Raw genomic sequence first — 24,766 nt, 5'->3', positions numbered from 1 at the left:
TTAAAATGGGTTACTGGGCTCGGATGGCCCTTATAATATATTTATAATATAATATTCAGTTATTTAGTTTATCATTTCATGTTTTATTTATAGTTTATTATTATATCTATTTATTATTTATTATATATTATTAATATTTAGTTTCTTATTATTGAGTTTATTCATCTTTATAATTACCAGTAGTTTAGAAACTACTAATCCCTTAACAGCCCCAGATAATGTCAGTGTGCACAGCTGTGCCATGTGCCTTCCAATGGACAACTGTATTATTTTTTAATATACAGTTATTTAAACAGCATTTCTGTACTAAAAATGCCAAACTCAGGACTGTACTGGGGTATAATCTGTAAATTGGACCTGTTCTCTGGGTCTCAGTGGAAAAATATCGTTGCCCAAGCTGCTCAAGGGTGGCTCTGTGTGTCCCTTGTCACACCACAGGTAACACTCACCTGGTCTCCATCCCAGCCCTAAGACGAAGGGAAAAAATTCCCTACCTGTGGCTTTGCCCATTAAAGAAACAGCTTCTCCTGGAAGAAGAGGAATGACCCACCTGCAGGAACTCGTTGAGCTCCACCTGCCCGTTCTTGTTGAGATCCACCTCGTTGAGGATCTCGTGGAGCGTGTTCTCGGCGATCTGCACGCTGATGCTCTGCACAGACAAGCACAGCACTGCTCAGCACCGGCTCCACCACACACACAGAGGGGCTGCTCCCGAAGGAAGCCCAGCAAGCCTCACCTGCAGGACACGCTGCACGTCCAGGATGGTGATAAAGCCCTTCTTGTCCTTGTCAAACATGTGGAACCGCTTCTTGTACCTGTGGGAGAAGGGTTATCCCTGGGGAACTGCAGCGGGAGCGGGACAGGGGCTCATCAGCTCTGCAGCTGCACTCACCTCTCAATATCTGAGGGCACCAGGCTGATTTCAGAGCTGTCTGTTAATTGATCTGTTTTTACTTTGTAGCCCATTTCATAATAGAGAAATTTTCTCGCAGTTTCAAGCTCTTCCTACAACAAAAAGAGAAAACCTGTGTATCTGAGGAACAGCAAGTTCTTATACAAGTATTTTTCATGCAGTATTTCTTATTTATATACTATATTTTATTATTAGATTCTTCCATTTAACCAGGAGTTATCTAAGCTCCCAAAATTAAGCAGATGGCAGACTGAAAAGTATTTTTAAAGTTCAACTTGGGCAATTTTTAGTCTTGGAAAGAAGTATCAACTCTAGTAAAGACTTCTAATTTCTGTGTAAATGCTTTCAGGACCATCCCACACCTTCAGTCACACACACTGAGTGTGCCCATTACAGGAAAACACGGTCCTTTTAGATCAGGCCAACAACAAACCATTTCACTTCCAGCTGATATCTCAGCGTGATGTTTCACCCAACTGTCCAAAACCAGTAAGAAAGTCAAGAGGCTCAACACCAGGCAGGTTCTTTATGGTTTAAACTAGTTTTCCTGATGGCAGTAAAATGACTTTATTACCTGAAAGTTCAGTGCAAGGTCTTCCCTGGGCAGGTTTTAATGCGTGATAAACCCCTGACATACATAAAGCACCACAGCAGAGAGTTCTCTCTGCAGCAAAGGGTCCTTTTCCAGAACAAAGCCCAGTGCACACCCAGGCGATGCAGAGATGCCTCAGTGGCATTCCTGAGCTCCCAGGAGCCATGGAAGGCTTTGGAATTCCTACAGGTGAGTGCATGACTTGCCCATTTTCCTTCCTGCAGGTGAGGGTGGGAAGGGTGCCCAAGTCCCCACCACAGGTGCTGGCATTGGGGCTGTCCATGCAGCTCTAACCACGTGCTCATTCCAAATTCCCTGCCTGGACAGCTTCCCATTTGCTAAGCTATTTTTAGGCAAGAAGTGGTGTAGCTTTGTTCCACCTGGAAAATGATTCTGTGAGCAAATCTCATGGGGTAAGGGTGAGGCACTCCTAACACAGCCAAAGTCCTCTGGCTATGATATACACGCACCAAGCAGCACCCTCACACCTGGGACAGGATGGGATCCCTTTCCTTAGGCATTCCTGCAGGTAGGCTCCAGGATCACAGCAGGTCCTCTGGCTCAAATGAGCCCTTCCCAGAATGTTAATCCAGCTTCTGACTGGCTAAAAGGTTCCATGAACACTACAAGGGAAACTCTGGAGTGGAAGTGCCAGCTGAGCATTCACAGGCTCTGTTTGCTGTCTGTCCTCAACACCACAGGCAGGGGTGAGCAAGTCCCACAGTGACTCTGACCATGGACCCATGGAGGGCAAAGGAAGCCAACAACGACCTTAGACATTCATTTAGGCTGCAGACCGGTGCAAACTCAGTATTACCACTCCTCAAAAGACACAGCAGACAAAAACTGGTGACATAAATTACAAGATCCTCCTTTGCTGAGGCAGATCAGTTGAAAAGTGTCAGTAAACAAAATAATTGATAGGAATAGGACAGTAATGCCAAGTCTGCTTTCATGTTTAAAGCTGGGGAACAACAAGATACAGATCTTCCCTTTCCCCTCCACCCCCTGGCCAATCCCAGCTCATTTCACAGCTATTTGATAAAGTCCTTATAAGGAAATGCACCAAGTGACTCATTCCCTCAGGAATAAAACATCGCTTGTAGTTTTCTATTCAACTGACTTGGACGGTTAACATGGAAACTCCTTAAGCGAAACAAAGCAGCTTCAGCTGAAAAAGGCCCTTTGTACCTTCTTTTTCTGCTCGCTCCAGTTGAGTTCTTTGCCCATGATGTCCACGATCCTGGGCAGGGCCTCCTCCGCCGCCTGCACGTTGAGGAAGGCCAGGCGGGTGCGGCGGAGATGATGTCCACGGCGGTGCGGGCGTACTCCTTCACCCCGTACACCACCTGCAGCACCAGCCCAGGGCAGCACGTGAGAGGGATATGGGAATGGCAGGAATTGCACCCCAGAGCACGCTGCTGGGCCGGCCACGCAGCAGCAGCTGTCGGGAACCAGCACCCACCCAGCCGAGAGAAGGGCTCGGAATGTTCCCTTCTCCTTGGGACGTTTTATAAAACCCACCTGGGATGAGGTTTTTTATGTATGAAATAAAGACACTATATAAACAGTTAATGATATCTATTAATATGTATACATATAAATACGTAAAAATAAAACGTGCTCCAGGGAAGAGGAGAAACAGGACCAGAAAAAAATCAGGACCTTCCCAAAGGAAGGGGCTCAAGGAGATGTTTCACAGAGCCATGATGTGCTCTAGAACCTGCTCAGGCCAAGATCAGACTCAAAGAACATGATGTAGTTTTCCCACATACCTCAGCTTCAATGTAAGGGAATTCAGACACCAGACGTTTCCCAACAATTGGCCACCTCTTCCCTGTGACCTGGGCTATTTTGGCCACCTCAAAAGCCTTGTCCCCGTAGGTGGAAGCCAAGTGCTGAGCCACCTGTGGAGAGGAAAACAAACCCAGTATACTCTGAAAGCATGAAACATGCAGTGTTCCTTGTCCATTCCATCACCAATAACAGACAGGCTGCAGAGGGTGTTAGATTGTGACTGTGTGGGAGGAAAGTCTGTTGGGGATGGGCTGGACCAGCACTGCCCCCCGTGTCTGTACCACTGGGACTGATGACACCCCAGCTCTTCTGCCACACTGAGATCATGGCAGGTGTACAGCTCTGGGGGCTCCCAGGGAGACAAACCCCAACATTTTAGAGCAGGAAACAGTCAAGACTGGAAGGAAAGAAAAAGGGAAGATGAAGAACAACTACCAGAATTTATTTCTGTTCAAACCATCTTTGCCCTAGCCAGACAATAAGCTCTGATCAGGCTCACCAGACCTTTGCCCAAGTTATGCTGGTGTTTGATTTAGGGAAAAAACAACCCCCTGCAACACCAAAACATCAGAGCACCACCAGAACCATGACTCACCTCGCTTTCAAGTCCGTAGTCTTGGACCAGCCTAATGTAGAGTGTGGGGCTCCAGTCGTGAGCCCCCTCCAGCTGCAGCCCCATGGTTTTACTGGATCCTGCCTTCAGGTTGTGCTCCTGAATGGCTGCATCGATGGTGTCCCGCGCCATGGCACGGTAGGTTGTCCACTTCCCCCCTGTGGGAACACACGCCCACCTCTTTATTTGGGGAGAGCAAGAAGAATATGAAGTTGCTGCATACTATAGATATATATAATTACATATCACAGAATTTCTTGTCAGGCTTGCCCCAGCAAGCCAGTCGTGCTGCCGCTGCCAGATGAGTGTCTGGTTACAGGGAGCGAGGGATTGTGAGGGGAGCCCCAGGGAGCCCAGCAGAGCCCTGGGGAGCCCAGCAGAGCCCAGGGAGCCCAGCAGAGCCCGGGGAGCCCAGCAGAGCCCTGGGGAGCCCAGCAGAGCCCGGGGAGCCCCGGCAGTACCTGCGATGGTGACGAGGCCGCTGTCGCTGATGGTCACCACGTGGTTGCGCGAGATCGACTGCGTGTCCTTGGAGTTGGGGTCTGTGACCAGGGGCCGGATCCCGCTCCACGCTGCCAGCACGTCTCCTCTCCTCACTGTCCAGGCATCAGGCACAGTCAGCCCAGAGCTGAGGGGCACTCTGCTCCCACCCCTCCCGGGCTCGGGGGCACTGCCAAGGGCTGCACCCCCTGTGCCCAGCAACCTGCAAAGCTGGGGGAGACCCTCCCAAGTCAGGGAATAAGCTGAATTACTGCACAATTCAGAATTACAGAATCACTGAGGCTGGAAAAGACCTCCCAGACCATGGAGTCCCACCTTGTCACCCCCAGCATCCTTTTCTCCAGGCTAAATTCAACTCAGCACTGCTCCAATCAGGACTGGCAATAACTGCCAGCCCAAAGCAAAGTCAGACAGACAGGTCTGTTTGTCTCCTATCCCTGTCTGCCTGTGCTGACAGGATAGTCCTTACATTACATTTTAAAAGCCAAAATAAAGTTTGTTCTGTGAGTGTAACATTTCCTTTTAGGACTCCCAAGCCTTTTCTCTAGCTTGTAGGTTATTTTTCCGAGTTCTCCTCTTGACAAGTCATCTTTACCCACAGCCTTCACCCTAAGTGCAGTTACTGATTTGCTTCACACCCAAGTCTTTGGAACATGTTCTTATTACAACTTTCAAATAAACGATAATTGAAAAATCACTAAAAGGGTGTAAAAAACATCCCCCAAAGAACACGGAATAGATTTCCAAAATCAATGGTGCTCTGCCAGCGTGTTTAACCTGCCAAAATGAAGTGTTAATCACAGGACTAGGATCCCGTATTACGCTTATAAACTAATGGAACTAGAGGAAGCAGCACGCGTGACGCTGTAATTAAGCAGCTGGAAGGTGTCCAAGCCTGTGGAAGTTGATAACCCTGGCACTGGCTCTGGCAGCACAGGCAGGGCTGTGGAGGGTTGATATGGGCAGAGCAGTTGTTATTTCAGTACCAGCCATCTATAAACATGGTAATTGCAGGGGTGAGAAACAGCGAGTGCCCAGGTGGGCTGGAGCCAGAGGGACTGAACACTGTGGGATGCACTGCTGGAAAATACCTGTGAAACCATGGGGTGGCTTGGGTTGGGAGGGACCTCAGAGCTCATCCCATTCCATGCCCCTGCCATGGGCAGGGACTCCTCCCACCAGTCCAGGTTGCTCCAAGCCCCTCTAACCTGACCTTGGACACTTCCAGGGAACCAGGGGCAGCCACAGCTGCTCTGGGCAACCTGTGCCAGGGCCTGCCCACCCTCCCAGCCAGGAATTCCTTCCTAATCTCTAATTTAATCTCTGTCTTATTCACATTCCTAAATCCCTGCCTGGCCTCCTGCACTTCCAACAGCACCTGCTGCTCCAGACACCCAACAGGACCTTCCCTGGAGACACTTTTTTTTCACTTTCCCACCAAAACTGCCACTGTAAGATATTTACCGACCAAGCAAAGTAAATTCTGAGAATAAAATGCCTAGAAAAATGAGAATAGAAACAAGGGCATGGGAAAACTCCAAACAACTTTTTGTTCCAGGTGAGTTAGTTGCTGCACTTCCCCAGACTCCTGAGCACCTTTCCAGGAGCCCTCCCAGGTTTACCTTCCACGTCGGCGCCCAGGTAGTGGCGCACTTCGCTCAGGATGAAGTTGATGTCCTCCTCCGTGGGGATGGGGTGGGAGGTGACATCGGTGGGGCTGTCCGTGGTCCCTGCAATCGTCATCTTCTCCCAGGGCAGGAAGAAAATCACTCTGCCATCGCTGGTGGCTGGGTCCAGCAACCCCATGTTGTCAGGGCTGAAGGAAAGGAGGGACACGGTTCAGAACAGGGCAGGAGCAGCCGGGGGACATTTCCTGCACACCTGGCACTCCAGGGAAATACTGGAACTGAACCTTCATTCTTAGGCCAAATGATTTAACAAATAAATGACAGAGTTCACCTCTGGCCTGGACCTGCCTTTAAAGGACAGTCCCGGGAGTTTTCGGAAACAAGGCCCTTGGATGTGGTGCTCAGGAATTACAGTTTGATTTCCTAACCGAGTGAGCAGAGCACAACCTTAAAGTGCAGCAATCAGGCCTTCGGCATCTCCCATCCCCATTCACTCTGGAAAACCTTGTGTACTGGAATTTCAAATACAAACAGTGGGAAATTTTAAACCTGCAATGACTTGAAACTCCTCATGAAATGAACAACTGCTTTTAATCCCAAAAATAGGCAATCCTCTGTATTATGCCACAAGGGAGAGGGAAGGCTGAAACAGGACGAGTGTTCACAGACTGATTTGGGTTGGGAGGGACCTTAAAGCCCATCTCATTCCACCTCCTGCCATGGGCAGGGACACCTTCCACCAGCCCAGGTTGCTCCAAGCCCTGTCCAACCTGGCCTTGGACACTTCCAGGGATCCAGGGGCAGCCACAGCTTCTCTGCCCAACCTGTGCCAGGGCCTGCCCACCCTCCCAGCCAGGAATTTCTCCCTAATCCATAATCTAGTCAAATGGAAAAAGAACAGAACCCTGGTTCTTTTCTGATATGTCTAAGTACAGAACAAGAAATAATGAAGATCAGATCTTATTAACCTGAGCTGTCAATTATTTGCACCCTGAACAGAGGGCAAAATTGAAGACATCCAAAATCCCAGTGACCCTCCAACCTGCCTCCCCAGTGCATGTGGAATGGGAGGGGTGGGGGTGGCAACTGAGAGAAAAAGGAGAGAAAAGAGGAGAAATGAGGACATTTAAGGAGTCCTTCCAGTGACACCAAGCCTGAGTCTGTCACCACCTGCCACTTCAACAGGAAGAAACACCCACAGACTCCCGTGGGATTTGAGTGCTCCCAGTTCTGTGGCCCTGAACAGGGAACTGTGCTTTGGGGAAAAAAGGCAAAAGTGACACCAACATGATGCTGCTACTCAAGAGACTTTTCATTAGTTCTGCCAGTGCAGAATGGAATCGTTCAATACAAGGAAGAAAAACAGTAGTTCTTTAGACAGGAAATTTTAATGTATGTATCAGTGGGTTCTGGTATAATGTAAAATAAAATTCACAGGTACAAACCCAGCCACCTCCTCATGGCTTATTAAAAAGCTCTGCTTGTATTTCAGAAAATAAGAGGCTTTTATAAACACTTTAAAGTAAACAGTTTTTATAGATGAAACATTAAAGTGCTCCTTTCTTTGCTCATTTTTATTTTAAGGGCAGATGCTGACTTTCATTTCAGGTGCTGCAAGTCCCTATAAAAACACTTGTAGTCTCCAGGGGTGTCCAGGCTGTGCTCCCACTCCTGGGAGCTGGAGGGGGATATGGGGAGCACGTGGAAGGAGGACAGCAGGTGGAGATTTAGGTGGCAATTAGGGAATTTAGAGGGGAATCATTCAACGGGCTCAAACAATTCCTAACACAGTATCTGAGGGCAAAGACTTGCTCGGGTGAGAACTACCTATTCAAGCTGAATCAATGAATATTCCATTTTGAGGAAGCCTAAACTGATTACTGAAGGGAAGTTTGCAATATATGGCCAGGCTGGAAGAGAAGCTGAGAATTTCATACCTAGCATGTATATTAGAACCATTTTTAGCTGATATTTAAAGACAGCTTAGGCCTACAGAGGGAGAGGTACAATCTAATAGGGGAAGTCAACACAGTTTGGGAAAGGTAAATCACCTCAGACAAATGATTACTTTTTAAAATGAAAAAGCTGTTGATTTAGAGACAGAGGAAATCAGAGATTTAATATACAGTACCAGAATTCAGAAACTTTATAGACATTTTCTTAAAAGCATGTGGGTTTTTTTACGTGATTTCATAAAAACTGTTAAAATAAGGAAGAGACTTCTTCAAACTACATTTTCCCACAGCACCTCTGGACTGAACTGTTTTTAGATTACACAGCAAGTGCTGAGAAAGGATGCAAGCCTTCCATGTGCCAATTATTTACTGAATTACTGATACCAGCTTTCCTGGGAAACTCTCTCTCCATGCCCATTGCCCGGCTTGCTCCAGTTTATTTAAATAACTGAAGAGTCACCCAAACAAATGCAAAATAAGGTGTTTTGCATCAAAAAGCAGCATCTTAACACCCAAATACTGGCTTTTGGGAAGCCTGTGGAGTCATGCTGCTTGCTACACACCAGGAATACCTGTGAAACAACACGGTTTTCTAAGGCAGGAATTCCTGTGATTCCAAAATGGATGGGAGAAGGAGGTGTGAGCCATGCTAGCCACGTGAGATTCCTCTTCAAAGGCTGCTAAAATGGGCAAGTTCAGGATTGCAAACTCTGATATGAAGCATTAGAGCAAGGCACACAGAAATGCACAGGGAAGTGGTCTGGGAGATACATGGAAGGTCTTGGATCCTTGTTGATCTCCAGCTGAAGAAGCATTTGACCAAAGCACCACAAATGCACTGCAAGAACAAAAAGTGACTTTCCACAGAGCAGAACTGAGATGCAACAGATAAGTTTACCTGGAATCTGGAATGCAGAGCAGAGAGGAAAATTCAAGAAAGACTGAAAACATCTGAAATTGGTCAGAAGGGAGAGGAAAAAGCCTTGTATTCACAGACACATTCCAGGCTGGAAGCCTAATTAATGAGGGGAGGAATTCTGGGACTATTAATGAAGAACATCAATGAGCAAAAAACCCATGGGAAGTGAATGCATTAGGTTAACATTAGTTTTACAAAATCTTAACTGTAACTGAGAACCTCTAAATCTTAAAAAAAAAAAAAAAAAAAAATCATTTTTGTGACTGTGGGTCAAAATTCTGTGAAACATTCACCACAGGGCAAGTGGACACGGTGAAATGCCAACCTTCCTGTGCTGAGGAGTGTTCCCTGGCACCAGGAAAAGACCTGATCCAACTAAGATTAAATCCCACGAGTATTTTCTGTTCAGCAGACAGTTCCCTGCTTTCAGCTATCACACTCCAAGGAAACTCAGTGCAGTTTTATCTAATCAGCTGTGCTGTGGAGGCAGCGTGTGGGCAGATACTATTTTCCAAGGAAAGTAATGCCCACATGCTGACATACACCGGGGAACACGGAGAACAAGAATTCTCCACATTTCCAATTAAAATTATTGGGTTATTACAGAATAAATAAATGCATATCAAGCCATCTTCTACTTTGAGTTTACAAAGTGAGTCCAAGTTTTAAAGCTTTCCATGTTTTTGTGTGGGGCCATAAAGCCAATCGCACCCGTCCTCCTCCTGGCATATGAGGAAACTGGGATTACAGCCCATTTCTTCACATTTTTAGTACTTTAAAGCAGCTATCAGGTCATTTTCCCATTTTTCATGGGGAAAGATACAAAAAAACCCAGAACAGAATGCAGGGGTGATTTTACACTAGGCCAAAAATGCCTCAATTTTAGTCTGTGGTCACGTGCTGCTAGGACAGCTCCAGCAGAACACCCTGTTGTGCCCTGGAAGGCTGAATTCCCATTCCAAGGAGCACCATGGTGCTATGGAAGGCATTACTGCAAGGGCTCTGTATCAACAGAACTGGGCTAAGTCCATAAAGCAGAATTTCCATTAGGATGCTAATGACTTGAGGAACCAAAGGTAATATTTGAGTTCCAACTGACAGGGCTGACTCGGGAGAAGGGGATTTGGCTTTGCACAGCAAACAGGGAGGGAAGCAGGAGACTGCAGGGAGCAGAGTGCCACAGGAACCTCTCCTGGAACAAGGGCGGCCGAGGGGGGCACATCCTGACCACCAAAACCCCCACAGGTTGGGGGGGAGCTTGTGGCCACAGCAGTGCCAGAATTTAACTGTGTTACTCTGAACTACTTCTGTTGGCTGACACCAATATTACTAATTATTACTTATCATAGTGCCCATTATATTATTTATTCCGTCCTATTTACGCTGAGCAGGTGGCAGAGTCATTGCACAGGGAATTTCCTGTTATAAAGGCAGGGGGTGGAACGAGGTGATCTCTGAAGGTCCCTTCCAACCCAAACTACCCTGTGGTTCCATGATTTAACAGGACAAGAGATTCTGTATGAAGATGCAACCTTGCTGGGAGGTTTTCCCAAGGAGGTGACCGGGCAGGCAGCACACTCAGCTCAAAGGCATTATTGAAATAGGTGCTTTCACAAGTCTGGTGATGCTCTGCCTAAACGCCTTCTGCTTCAGCGGGAGTCCTGCCTTGGGGAGCTTTAACTAAGAACTAAAAGACTTCAGTGTTTTCTGAATAGATGAAATTGTTCTTCTCATCGGCACAGTGCCAGAATCCTCTTTAAAAAACACAAATAAAAATCAAAATCAAACTGTGCGTTCAGAAGTGCTGTAAAGCCCACCAATGCGTCTCTGGGAGCTTATTTATTCCCCAGCAGAGACTGTTACAAATGGTGTTACAAATGGAGCAGGCTCCGAGCCCCGGTACCTGTAATAACCAGGCATCACGATGTGCACTCCTGCACTGGGCTGACAGATGTTGGGCACTTCCTCATCATCCATTTTGCGCACGGAGTCTGTGAAAGGTCCCGTAGCATTGATAACACACTTGGCTCTGACATCAAATTCCTTCCCTGTGAAAGAAAACAGTATCAATCACAGACACCATTTGTTTCCTGCTCGCTGACGCTCTCTGTTATTAATCTCTCTATGAACTCACCCTACTGTAAAGTGTAGCTTGCATGTCTGAACACAACAGCTGGGGTGGGCTCTAAAAATTAACTAAGTCTTCACCTAACACCAGATTTGAAAGAGAACGTTTTAGAGTGGAATTCCAGCTTATCTGTGAGGGCAGACGAGGTGGAAGTTGCTCAGCTGAAATCTGCCTCTCAAGGAAAAAAAGATTTCAGTCTCACCCCACAGACTCAGTAAATGGGATTATTACTGTACAGCACGGAGCCTTTGACAATGTCATCTTTGCCTGACAGAAGGGTTTGGATGTAAAGCTCAGTCTGCCCTGCCAAAACACTGGGATTTGAGTGAGAAATGTGACAGGAGCTAAGGCTGAGTGACACTAATGGCACGGCCTGGGAAGATGGCTCCTTTGTGGCTGGTGGATGTTCACAGACAGCCCCAGCCCCGCTCCTCCCTGCCGCGTTACCCCTGAGGGCTCTGCCCTGCCCGGCCAGCAGAGCCCAGGCTGGGCAGGGGGTCCCACTCACCGCTCAGGACGTCCCTGCAGCGCACCCCGCACACACGAAGCTTCCCGCTGGCCGGGTCGGTGGTCTTGAGCAGGCGCCGCACCTCGGCGTAATTGGCGGTGGCAGCGCCGTAGCGCGCGGCCGTGAGGGCGATGGCCAGGTTCATGCGCGCGTCGTTGTGCTGTCCTGCGGGGAGGCACCGCAAGGACACCCGTCACCCACGGCGGCCGGGTGTCACAGCCGATCCGTCACGCCCGGGCCTGTCACATCCCATAGCCCTGACGGCTGCTCGCCCCACCGGGGGTGTTGGCAGACACAGCCCCTCGCCGGACGCCGCGTGGGCAGCGCCGTGTCCGGCCGTGCGCCCCACGGGCCTCTGCGCATCCCACAACACACACCCCTCTCAGACCGAGCACTCCTACCCCTTCCCCTCCACTTAGGAGCAGACAGACCACTGCCTTCTCTCCCTTTTCCCTTGTGATCCTGCCGTAACTCTGCACTGTATCCAAGAATCCTTTCGACAATCCAGCTGCCATTAACCAACAGTTCTGATTACCAAGCGAACACACGAAACAACACCCAAAAACACCCTTTCATAGACTGTGTCAAATTTAACTGTTTTTTTCTTGTATATTCCTTTTAACGTCCCAACATACAACATAAAAGCACCCAAAAGAGAGAAATAAGCGGACAAGAATTAATGAAGGATTCTTAACATATATCATTAAAGATTTATTACTGAAATTCCCTCGTTAAAGAAAACCAAGAGAGAGGCGGAGGGACCATGAGGGGAAGATGATTAATTACTCTGAAATACTGGATTCACCTGAGACTTTTCCTATTTATTATTGCACTGAAGTTGGAGGCCTGGATGCTGGCGGGAAAGAATTACTATACATTGAAGGGGCCAGGCTCTGTGTGTCCTGAATAATTAATTTCTGAGCAGGCTAAACTTCCCGAGGTACTGTTCACTTCCCCACCTGTTCAGACCACTCCTATCACAGATGATACTGATAAAGTGATAAATTTGTAATAGATACTGTAGTTGATTTATGTTGCCAGCATCCCCAATGTTTAGTATAAATGGTTTATGTAAAGTCTGGTCCTTCGGATTCTGCCTGTGCCATCTCCAACCCCTGTGCAAATCATCTGTTCCCAGCTAAAAGGGCAAAGTTATAAAGATGGGATCAATGGCCTCGCAGGCACCGCCTCCCCTCCCCAAAGCCCTCATTCCAACCCAGCCCAGGCCCTGCAGCACAATCTGTCTTCAGCTACGAGAAAAAAAAGTTACACTGAGTGTACAGAAACGGCAGCATGATAAAGCACCGATGAAGAAACAAACAGTAACTCCAATTCCACTCAGCAAACAATGCTTGGAATCAGCTGCAAAAAAAGAACAGCAAAACAACTGAGCAAGATGTCAGGAAAAGTTGGGGATGCTCCATCACACGAGATGCACGAGGGGGAACAACCATTGGTCAGAGGTGGCAGGCAAAGCATTCTATAAAGGCACCAGCATTGCTGCTGCTGTGGTGGCAGGGAGGGATAAATGACCTCATGAGGTTCACCCAGTTTAAGGCAGGGTTGAGAGAAGGTACAGCTCGTGTGGAGAGGGAGTGATGGGTGGAAAAGGGACAAAGGACGGTGACAAGCTGTGGTACAGCAGCTGCTTCCACGTAACAACACATACTGCAAAGGAATCCAGTGCTCAAGGAACAACTGGACATGGCACTCAGTGCTCTGGTCTAGTTGACAACGTGGTGATCACAGGTCTGATCTCAGAAGTCTTTTCCAACCTAAATGATTCAGTGATTCTGTAACCCAAGAAACGCTCCTCTAGCCCGAAGCCCTGGGCTTTCAGGGGCACAGTGCCTGGAGACATCCCCTTTGTGGTGGTGCTGGATTTGGGGCTGCCTGGCCCACAGGCACTGCAAGGTTTGGCTGTGCAGGGCCACGCAGCAGGAACAGCATCCCCAGACAGAGGTCACCCATCAGGGCCACACAGCAGGAACAGCACCCCCAGACACAGGTCACCCATCAATCCAACCCTGACAGACCATGGGCTCAGGGGGGTTTATTCTCTCGCCATAGCATGACCCGGGACCAGGAGGGTTTCCTTAGTGACTTTCTGATCCTCCCTCTGTTCCTGTCACCAGTGCCCAAGGTGGCACTAACACAAACCAGCCTCCTGTGGCTACCCCGGGGTGGGGATTCATCCCACAGCAGCACAATTCAGCATCAGCCAATATTAGCTTTGGTCTGTGGGGACTCTGACTGTTTAAATTTGGCAAGTTTGCCTCTGCCCAGATTTGTCACTTATTTGCCCAGAGCAAAAGCAATCCAGAGGAGCCAATCAGCAGAATAAATAATGTGCAAATGGGTAATTTCTATAAAACCAAACTTCTAAGTAACCATTGTTTAGCAAGCCCCAAATCCAAAGGCTGCTCGGCATCTTGTTGAGTCTCCCAATGCTCCTAAAGTCAGAGCGAGCTCAGGACACGCTCAGTGCACTTCAGGATTTGGACTGCTGTGTTCGAAACAACATTTTCCTGGTTTCTCTGAACCTCTCATCCATTTTCCTCTCAGCATTATTCTGATATGAGAACTCCTGTGTTATTACTCACTTCTCAGCCGTCCAAATGGAACTGAGTGCCCGTGGAATTTATTTGCAGGAAGAGGACTGGGAAATAACCAGTTCCTGATGAACTACACTAGTAGAAAAACCCACTGTTTTCAGATTGATGTGACCTACAGCATGGAATCCTCAAGTATTTCATAGCATAAGTAACAGAGATCTGGAGAGATCTGGATTTGAGGGGAATGAAGAGTGGCTTCCCAGCTGTGGGCTGTGCCCACTGCCCTGGGGAGCCTGATCAGTGCCCACCACCCTCTGGGGGAAGAACCTTTTCCTGGTATCCAGCCCTGGATTACCCACCACAGCCAGCTCTATGTCCCTGTGCCTCACAACAGCACTGGGGCTCCAAAGCCAAACAAAACAATGACCCTCCTGGCTGCCAGAGGTGACTCCTGAGTGACACTTCGGGGTTTTCCAAATGTTTAAGCCAAAAATTTATTTTATAACAACAGAATGGCTAAGACAAGTTAATCTGACATCCTTCATAGATGAGTACACTCCTGGAGATCTCCTAACTGCAGGCAACCCAGTGAAATGGTAATTGTGACATTCACCAGGAACAGATGTTCGTGCACCAGCGCCCTGCCCTGGAGAGGTCACTGGTGCTCACCAACAGCCTGCCCTGGAGAGGTCACCGCTGCTCCAGTCCTGCTGCCCCAGGGAAGGCAGTCACACATCAGCATCTTTGGGAGAAGCCTCTAAAGAGCCAACTGATGGAATATGCTGAGCTCTCTTTGCAACTCCTCCCGTGGCGCCACTCAAAAACAAGAGGATGTTTAAATCCTTCAAGTTATTTCTAGCAAGGAAAACTGAAAGAATCATCCATCCCCTAATCCACTGTTGTCACCTGCTGCAACACAGTGACGATGGAGAGATACTTTAATTTCTAAGGGCAGTCAGTCAAGCTTTTCCCAAAACACTGGCCAAAGTGCTTTCACTAAATTAACACTGATCCTCTAAAAACCCCCTCACTCTTAGAAGCCACACTGCTGAGGGCATTTAGTGTGCAAAGACATTTTGAGTAAGAGTGTCCTACATCACGTTAAGCCCAACAGTGATGCCATTTGGTTTATAATTTCTTCTTTTTGTGTAATTTAGGAAAATTCTATTTTCACTCCTTAGTAGCAAATGCTGTATTTCTTTCTTCAGCTCTGAACAGACAATGTTTCCGTTGGCACTCACAGGATCCTCCCCCAGAGTGCACACAGTGTACGTTCAATTTTATTTTTATCAGCGCTGAGCCCAGCCAGGGATTGGTAACAAAGCCCACAGACTGGAGAGGTTTGTTTGGGACTGGCTCAGGAGCATTGTGTGAAAACCAGAGCCTTAATGAGGCACTCTGGCAGTTCTAGTATGTTCTGTCCTGTGTCACTCTCTGACAACTATTACTGTTAAATCAACTCACAGAACCCCGGAATGGTTTGGGTTGGAAGGAACCTTAAAGTTCATTTTGGCTCCTCCTGCAGCAGCAGAGCTGTAACAGCTGGGCTTGCAGACTTCTGGCTTTAAGGAACAGGTGGGTCCCTGCAGCACACACGAAACCCTCCTCACCTTTTCCCAGGTCCCAGCCTTCCCTGATTAGGCACAGCTAGAGGTTGGGTTTAAGGGGAGGCAGCCACAAAAGCAGCTCTGTGACAGTCCCGATGAACCTTCTCAAGGGGGCAAATCCCCCCTCAGAACCACCTAGCAGGCTCTTTAGAAAGGAAAAACACATTAAAAGAAATATATGAATATGACAAATAGGTCTCCAGTGTGGTCACAATTTCAGATCCCTTTGCAGTGCAGCCACACAAATAAGGAGGGTTGAGGTTTTTATGTTTCTTCTAAAAAGCCGAGGGAAAAAAGGCAAGATAAATACCTGCAAATTAACCTGTTGCTCGTATGTTATTCCTTTACTGATATCAGCGAGCTCCACTTCTTTAACTGGAATACTGAACTGAACTCACAGGCAGTCCAGTGGTTTGGACCATTCCCAAAATCCAATCACCCAGCATCAAGATGGGGATATTAGTGTGTAACCACACCACCACCACTCATGGTCACCCAAAGCACTAACATTCTAGAAGCTATTTAAAAATAAGTGATATTCTTACCCCAGCCTGGCACTGGTAACTGCAGGCACACAGCAAAGCAATGCAGGAAACCAAATCATTTCATGTTCAAAGTTTCTTCACTGTGTACACAAACCTTCCCCAAACCTCACCAAAGTTAAGGCTGATGAGTGTTTACACAATTATGCATGTACATTAGACACATACAGTTACACATAACTGAGTTGACAGGACTGCCATACCTGTAATTTCAAGTCAGTGCTTAATTGCGTGGCCAGTTTTATTGCAAGCATTAAGCAGGAACCCAGCAGCTGTTGGGCATACAGAGAGGGTTGGATCCCAGTTTGGGCAGATGAATAAGCTGGAGTGACTCAAGATTGCTCCAGACTTCTTTTAGCAGAGATCTTGGCACGTTCTCCTCCCCAAACACAATCAGAGTGAGTTCAGGGGAAGCGTCCACTTTGACTCGTGAGTCACAAGTCACTGCAATGCCCTCAGACCTGAACTATTTCTCCGTTCTCTGAATCACACAACACTGAAGTGGAATTTGCTGCAATCTCCCAGACTTTCTAGGATGTGCAGCATCACATCTTTGTTCCTGGCCTGCTTCAGAAGGACGAGTTCTGACTCAGTTCCACCCACAGCCAGCAGCACAGTGACAGCACACCAGGCCAGCCCTACAGCCCCTACAACTCACTGAGAACCTGAACTCTGCTGTGCCCTGGGTCACCCGTGCTGCTGCAGTGAGGCAACCTCCAATCTAAATCTGCCCTCTGCCACTTTAAAGCCATTCTCCCTTTTCTAGTATGAATAGTTGCAAATTACATACAGAGTTACAAACAAAGGAACAGCACAAGTGAGAGGCAGGGAGTCCATAAAAGCCTGTTTTTGAAGAAGAAATCCCAATACCCTGTGAAAGTCTGTCTGATCGAGTCTGCTGCCAACTTACAGCACAGAAGCTGAAACTCGTGTGGAAACCAAGATCCCAAAACACAAAAATAAGCCACTACATCCACACATCCAGTGACAGACAAAATCTGGAATTCCGTCTCTGTGCTTTCTAATTACGCTGTTTCCCACTTCCTTTGTATCAGCCTTCAACTTGTCACTACACTGCGAGTGCCGTGTCAGTGGCAGGAAAGGCAGCGTGTTAAAATGAAACCAAACATTGTCACTGTCAGTTTGTGGAAGCGGCACTAAGATGTCCCCGTGAGCGCCCGTCACGACCGGGGACACGGCCGTGGCACCGCGGCTCAGCCCGGCCCCCTGGCACCCACAGCTCCCAGGGGAAACCTCCATCGGGGCAAACTTTGGGATCCTTTGGTCAGGAGAAAGGGATGGACTGAGCAGCCCGGTGTGCTGTGTGACCCAGCGGAGCCCTCACAGGGAGCAGGACGTGGCAGGGGGGACACAGTGCCCTGCCAGAGCTGGAGAGAGGCAGCACCGCTCCCACAGATCACAGCATCACACCATCAGCAAGGCTGGAAGGGACCTTCAAAGCCATCTCCAACCATCAACCCAGCACCACCACAATCACCCCTAAACCACGTCCGCAAGTGCCACATCCAGGCTCCCCTCAGACACTTCCCTGCGCAACTTATTTCAACAACTGACCGCTTCTGCAGCGAAAAAAAACTTGGAGGGCTTGTCCAGCCTTACTGATGATGTGATTCTGGGAAGATGAGCAATGTGTACCTTCCCAACCCTTCCCAGGGACCAGGGCTGCCCGCACGCTGAGGGACAGGGGGAGCAGGGCAAGGAGCAGGAAGATGTGCACCTGCTACCTAAGGGCCCACCACCGAGCTCGCATAAAACACAACACCTGCAGCACAGCACAGCTCCTTCCTTTCCCCTAAAAGCCACGACACCCCAGGGACCACTCAGATGTTTGTGTCACAATGTGCAAATTACAGCGTTTTGCTCAGGAATAATCTTAAATCTTTTTGGTAACATGATCTGAAGAATTATTCCCCGTTCACTTCTTAAGGGACACAAACCCCATCCTTTGCTTATACGAGCATTAAAAAAAGAAAAGAGAGAGGCCTGGAATTCACTGGAATATTCATCATTTCCAACCTTAAACCCACAGCGTACAAACAGACGAATCCAGCAAGTCAGAAAGCAAAGCCAATTTAATCTGTGGCTCCCCTGAGGTAAATGTAGTTCACAGTCCTGCCCCCACCCCAACCTCAGCCATAATCCCTGCTTCCTGGAGGTACGAAAGCACTGGAGTGAGGAAAATTCTGCAGCAGGATATAATGATCCAAAATGACAGGGACAATAATGACAATGAATTTCATGTCTCCCAGTCATGAGCTGGGGATGCTTGACTGGGCTGACTTACACAATTAAATTGTTACAGGTACAGCAGGACGCAGTTACCATCCGCCTGCTTTTGGGAAGGAGCCTCCGGCGCAGGGAAGGGAGCGCTGCGGACGCACAGCCCTTTTGTCGGGAGCAAAGGGCTCGTCCTGCAGGGACGTGGCTGAGCCTGCACCTCTGACAGAGGCAAAACTGGGTTAAAGATGCAGCTGGTTCAGGCCATTGATTTTATCCCTTTTGAGAAGGATAGAACAGCTCTGACGGGTAGAGCACGGCGGGACTCAGCAGCAGCACCGGCGAACGCAGACCCAGGGGCTGTGCCAGGGAACCGCGAAACGGGGGCTGTCCTGGAGCCCCACTGGTGGTCGTGCCAACACCAGCAAGGAGAACACTCTGGCTGCTGTGGGGTTTCACCGTGCCCACAACCCACCAGAGGCAGGCAGCGTTCCCCTCTGAATTCCTCACGTCCTGCCCGTTTCCTCCAGGGTTTCACAGACAGCTCCATTTTATGGAGCACAGGACGAATCATATTGGGAAACAAGGGGTTATGGAACGTGCACAGAGTATTTCCCTGGTTATGCCCACGGTCAGTGTGCCTGCAAGGCTTCTCCCACCCCTCCAGCCTCAGGTCTGAAACACCGAGAAACGTGAGGATCTGTGTATTTAAAATCACCTACGGAAAGTCTTTGTAGTGACAAACTGTCAGAGTTTTTATACCCAGCGCAGGAAAAACAGCCACAGAGTTGTCTGTAATACCCCTATTACAGCTCAACATCTCCAAATATCCATTTGTCAAACATGAATTATAAAGCTATAACATTTCATAATTCAGGACACACTCGAATCCTAGGAAAAATAGCTACAAGAGCCTAAATAAAAAAAAGCATTTATTCCATTTTTGACAGCTTAATGAATGCCCTACTCTTTTGCATTGATTTTTGTGTGTGTCTGTGTGTGCACGTGTGCCTGGGAAGGATTTCTCAAGGGGTTTGCTGTAAACAGGGAAAGTGAAATCCTCTGCCAAGGCTTTTTATACCTTTAAATAACCTCCATATTAAAATATTTCAGGAGACAATGTATACAAAACTACTGAGAATGCAAAAAAATAAAAGCCAACTACTTACATCCCAGTAAATATACTGGAAATTTGCAGAACAAGACATTAAACAACCCAATACCCTGATATGGTAGAGGAGTCCAAGAAGTAGTATATGTTAATTCCTGCTTTCAGGAAATAGTTGGAAATTTAGAGAGCGAGGTCAACAAAATCCTAAAATCTTAAATTTGTGACTTACACTCCAAAAGGCTAATTTTTCTTACACACCTAAAGGCTCATCTTGCAAGGTAAAACATGTTAAAAATGTCTGCAAGCACCTAGAAATAGAAAAATTACATATCTTAAAGAAAACCGTCTACTTGGAATTGCTGAACTCTTTCCACTGACACAAACTGGCCAGCTGGATCCCTGCTGTAATGGCTCTCCCAGTCTGTACAGTAATGAACTCTATATAATTCAGATGGAGATGAATTCTTCCATTTAAAGGGCTTTAGAACAATCCTGCCCTGATGCTGAGCCAGCCCAGCCTCTCCACTGTGCCTCTTCCCCAGTTGTCCCCGAGCCCCCTAAGCGGATCTGACAGATCCCTGCTCACATAGCAGCCGCCTTCTCCCCCCAAAATGTTGCCTCTTTGCTATTCAGGAGTATCCTCATACCAACAAATGCTAAATGCAGTCTGACATGTCCCCCTAAGAAACAAACTTGTAAGTTGTGGCTTCAAAGCAAACCTTGAATAAATAGGACACGTTGTGTACACCCCGGCTAACATCCAACATATGCTCTGGCTTCCCGATGCTCAGGCAGAGCAGGAATAGCCTCTGGACAAGGCTGTGATTTGCTCTTGCTGGTACTTCCAACATTTATAATGTACCATTTTTTTTTTGCCTGTATAAACAATTTAGAAGATGTAATGAAGACGACCCCGGCGCCGTTTGGGAACAACATCCTCATGAATTATGGATGGCTGGCCGTGCCACCGGCCCCATCACCAATTACAGACCCACACAAAGAGCATTCCGGGGCTTCCCCCTGCACAGGCACAGGGCCACCACTGAGGCACAGCTGGGCAGGGGCTCCAGCACAGAAAACACCGCCTCACACGGGGAATGTTTTTAATTCTTCCCTTGGTGCTGGGCATCAACATCTGTGATTGTAAACAGCCCTGTTATTAACAACTACAGGGACAAGGGATGATGGACAGGAATAGAGGAAAGCAGGAGAACAGGAGAAAACTGCATTTAACTGCAGTTACAGAAACAGTCAAGACCAATTTCTTGATTAACTGTTTAGGGAAGAGAGAAGGGATGGAGAGAGAAGAGAAAGACAGCACTGACTTTAGGACTTGTATTTTTTTCTTTGTCGTTATTTAATGCTCTATTTTATGACTAATCATTCTGAAAGTACTAAAAGCAGCTTAATTCCATTTATTACCCTCTTCTCTACTTTCACTTCAATTCCCTTTCCCTTTGTCCTCCACTCCTCTGGATTTAGGGTGTGAAGTGTATCATTAAAATTCAAGTATAATGATTTACAAGACCTGAAGGGTGCCTGCTGAAACGTTATGACTTAAAACAAATTTCCTGTGGCCAGAACACAGGTTAACTGATCAGGATAAAAGAGTTCATGTGCTCCAACCCCACGTGAGTCCCCCCAGCCCAGGGGCTGACCTGCAGAGGAGGCACTGCAGGCAAAATTGAGTCGAAATGTGGCATGTTAAGAGCTGATTTAAAATTCTAGTTGGGAAGTCTTCTGCATTAGGTGCAGCCTCCAAGCACCCAGATGTGTATTATCAACACACAAATTTCACCCTTTAGTCTTTCAGAACCACTGTATTCTTCAGGGAAACTGAGGTTTGGTGGAGCTTTGAGAGGTTTTTCAATTTTTTTTTCACTGCAAAATGCCAGTTCTTTACATTCTGCCTAAACCCGAGGATAACTAAGCTGTATCTTCTAAAAAAACCAAAATAAGGCAAGACATACAATATTTTTTCTTTTCTATTTTACACTTCTTCCTTTCCAAATTCAGAGTCTGGGTTTGTTTTCTTTTGTTGGGATGGCATCAAACCCTCCAGAGACATCTCCCAGTCACTCAGAGCCCTGCCCTGCCCTTATGGTGTTTGCCATCAAAGCCCAATCTTTAGATAAATTGCACCACTGTTCAAAATAACTATCCACCCAGGAAACCTGAGGACTAATTTTAAGGCTATCCTGAAAGGTGCATCTTTGGAACGCTGGGAGTAGTAAATAGCCACGATACAGCCAAATTACTTATTTAATCAGAAAAAACTTCACTGGATTATAAACAGATTTCAAGCTATAGTGCTCTTCTGAGGAGTGTAATTACAGTTAAGAGAACCACTCCATTCTTCTGGTATGCTCCTGGGATCCCTCACAGCAGGCTAAGGGATAGCTTAGGATAGGGAATAAAGAAATCTGAATTCCTTCTCTGTACCTCCAGCAGCTCCTCGGACAGGGTACAAAACCCACCACATAATCCCACAGCAAATTTTGCTTCTAAAAGCCCCCTATTTCCTCCAGACCTTAAAAATAAGACAGACGAGATGCAGCCTCCCTCAGAGATAGGTAAAAATCAAGTCCATCCCTTAAATGCCACCCTACTCCCAAAGAAGAACTTGCACATGCGTGTTCCCACACATATATACAAACATTTAATTGTTCCAGCTGCTGGGCTCTGGGTGAGACACCTGCAATTACCAACATCAGCTTTAGCCAGAAGCCTCACAAACACTACTGCAGCCCAGAGTGTTTCCAGAGTCCCTCCCAGTCCAGAAGCCCCTTTGATGAGCTGATGAAGTGTAAATGCAGTTCTACAAAGGGGAAAGAACTCCCTTTATAATCCATCTTGTGTAAAGACCTTCGTGCCGCCAAAAGGTCAGAAACCACATCCTGAGGTGCAAACCAACCAGAACGGTACCACTGGGGACGTAAATCAGTGTTGTAGTTATTTATTTTGGAGGGATGCTCCAAGCCTGCAAGGAATCCACGGCTTGCTGCCTTATCCAGAACACAGCAGGATATTCTGATACTATCTGTCTTGCCCCATTTCCAAAGAAGCCTTACCAAACTTTCTGTCCTGGAAGAGGACAAGGAGCATCACCAATCTGGTGGGACAGCACACCAGCCTGCTGCAACGAAGAGCCAGTCCACCTTCTAGGAACTCTTCCTTTCAGGAATTATCAATTAATTATTTAATTACTAATTAAATAACCCATTCTTTAAAGGGGTTTTAACAGCAACCATTCATGTCTTATGGCAATCTCTAGTCTTTGACTGCAATTACCATGAATGCTCTTTTTGCAGAGCAACTAATTCCACTGGTGATATGAAACCTAACTGACCCAGGCCTCCTCTAACCCAGAGTGAGAACCACAACCAGATCATCCAGATCCAGGTTAGAAGTTCTCTGCGCGGTGGAAGTGCTACAGCAACCCATTTGACATTGCTGGAATCATCAGATTTTCCTGATTTCTTCCTTAGAAGAAGTGTTCAATCCAAAAAGTGCAGAGCACCATGCCCAGCTGGGAAGTTGTAGGGAATCACCAGAACACTTTCACATGGCACTACACCCACTAGCCAAGAAAACCAATATATTTTCTCCTACCTTCAGTAAGTACTGTCACAAGAAACATAATTTACCTACCAAACTCACGTTTAAGAGGCAAGCTGAATTCTTCAAGCTGCTGTTCCTCCCCTGAGAGACTCAATGTACAGGACCCACAGCCTCATACCTGTGTTCCTGCCCCCAAACCCAGCACGACACGAGCGCTGGGAGCACAGAGAGCACCGTACCATCGTAGTAGACAATAGCTCCAACCAGCTTGTCCTTGCGCAGCATTGGGAACAGCTCCAAGGCTCTCGACTTGGTGAGGACATAACTGCTCTTCAGGCACTGGCTTCCTGCCACCAGGTCATAGAGCTTTATCCCAATCCAGTAGTACGGCAGCTGCCACCACCTGCATGGAAAAAAATACCCATGAAGTGAAAACAACAAAGAATTCAGAAGTACATGCACACACTGTACTTGCAGCACAGAGCATGTTGAGTACCGGTGTGTTGTGTTACACCAGTTTAACCCTGTCCCTTCAGACAAGCTCGTGGTACCACAATGGAATGTAAATATTCAGGTCTGAGGTATTGTTTGCTACTGTTTTCAACAGAGCTACTCACTGCAGCGAGCCAAGCAGATCCAAGGCTTTGTTTCTACAGCCCAGCAACAGCTCACCCGCTGGAGGGCAGAGCTGGTGACAGCCTCAGGGAGGTGCCCTGGGAAGGGGACCTGGAAACTTCTCCAGGGACGTGGTTTGCTTGTCAGCATCCAGGGAAAAGGGGAGATGCCAGAGCAGAGCTTACTTGTAGATGGGCAGCATGATGGGCAGCGGAGCGGAGAGGTGTGGGGCGCTCTGCAGCAGGTGCGCGCGCTCCTCCAGCGCCTCCTTCACCATCCTGTACTGCAAACACGAGAGCCACGTCAGACACACCTCACCCAGCCCCGAATCCTCGGGCACCACTCAACAGGGAACCTCAGCAAAGCCAATACCTCACACCATTCCTACTTGCCTTCCACAGACACACTGAGATACACTGAAAAATTTAAAAGTTAGGGAAAACGATTCCCAAGAAAATTAAGTTTCAGTAATTTAATCTCGGTGTCTAGGCAGGTCAGCTGGATAATTTTTGATCTGAACATAAAGCACATTAAGCCACATTGCCCTAACAATGGGCAGGAGGCACTTGGGAGGGCTGGGACTTGTCCCACAACACAGCTTCCAAGCCAATTCCCACAGTTAAATCCCACCCTAACTCCAAGCTGCAAATGCAGAGGGGTTCTCCAAACCAACCAATGTGCACCAACATGAAGTTCTTCTTTGGCAAAAAGGGTTGGTTTCCACATCTGGATGACTGCATGGTTTAGATATTTTCTCCTGAAAATCACCATTTCTGTAGCAGTGCTACAACCACTAAAACATACTTTGAGGGGTTTCAATGGGAAGACAATGCAATTCCTCAAAACAGGAATGCCAGGCTTCCACCCACACAGGAATACACAAAAGCATTTATATATAATCACTATAATCATTTACCGTATTTCCTTTCCCCTTGCCAAAATACACCACTTACTTACCATCTTTTTCCCTATTACAAAATAAA

The 24,766-nt window shown here is 47.4% G+C and overlaps 2 protein-coding genes across 2 annotated transcripts in view; both read right to left on the bottom strand.

Moving 5' to 3' along the window:
* Positions 1–24,766, bottom strand: part of UPP2 (uridine phosphorylase 2) — a 293,492-nt gene that overhangs the window by 245,958 nt on the left and 22,768 nt on the right. The window lies entirely within an intron of this gene.
* Positions 1–24,766, bottom strand: part of GPD2 (glycerol-3-phosphate dehydrogenase 2) — a 37,428-nt gene that overhangs the window by 5,148 nt on the left and 7,514 nt on the right. Inside the window, 13 exon segments of the mRNA XM_050339658.1 lie at positions 551–649; positions 737–815; positions 893–1,005; positions 2,697–2,806; positions 2,809–2,854; positions 3,281–3,412; positions 3,898–4,073; positions 4,377–4,511; positions 6,039–6,232; positions 10,822–10,966; positions 11,555–11,719; positions 23,408–23,571; positions 23,969–24,066. Of these exon segments, the coding sequence (XP_050195615.1) occupies positions 551–649; positions 737–815; positions 893–1,005; positions 2,697–2,806; positions 2,809–2,854; positions 3,281–3,412; positions 3,898–4,073; positions 4,377–4,511; positions 6,039–6,232; positions 10,822–10,966; positions 11,555–11,719; positions 23,408–23,571; positions 23,969–24,066 (1,656 nt within the window).

The sequence above is a fragment of the Myiozetetes cayanensis genome, unplaced genomic scaffold, assembly GCF_022539395.1.
Source record: "Myiozetetes cayanensis isolate MyiCay16 unplaced genomic scaffold, myiCay2020 scf9, whole genome shotgun sequence".
Lineage (NCBI taxonomy): Eukaryota > Metazoa > Chordata > Aves > Passeriformes > Tyrannidae > Myiozetetes > Myiozetetes cayanensis.
The sequence above is the reverse complement of the archived record's forward strand: the minus strand, read 5'-3'. Positions and strand labels throughout refer to the sequence as shown.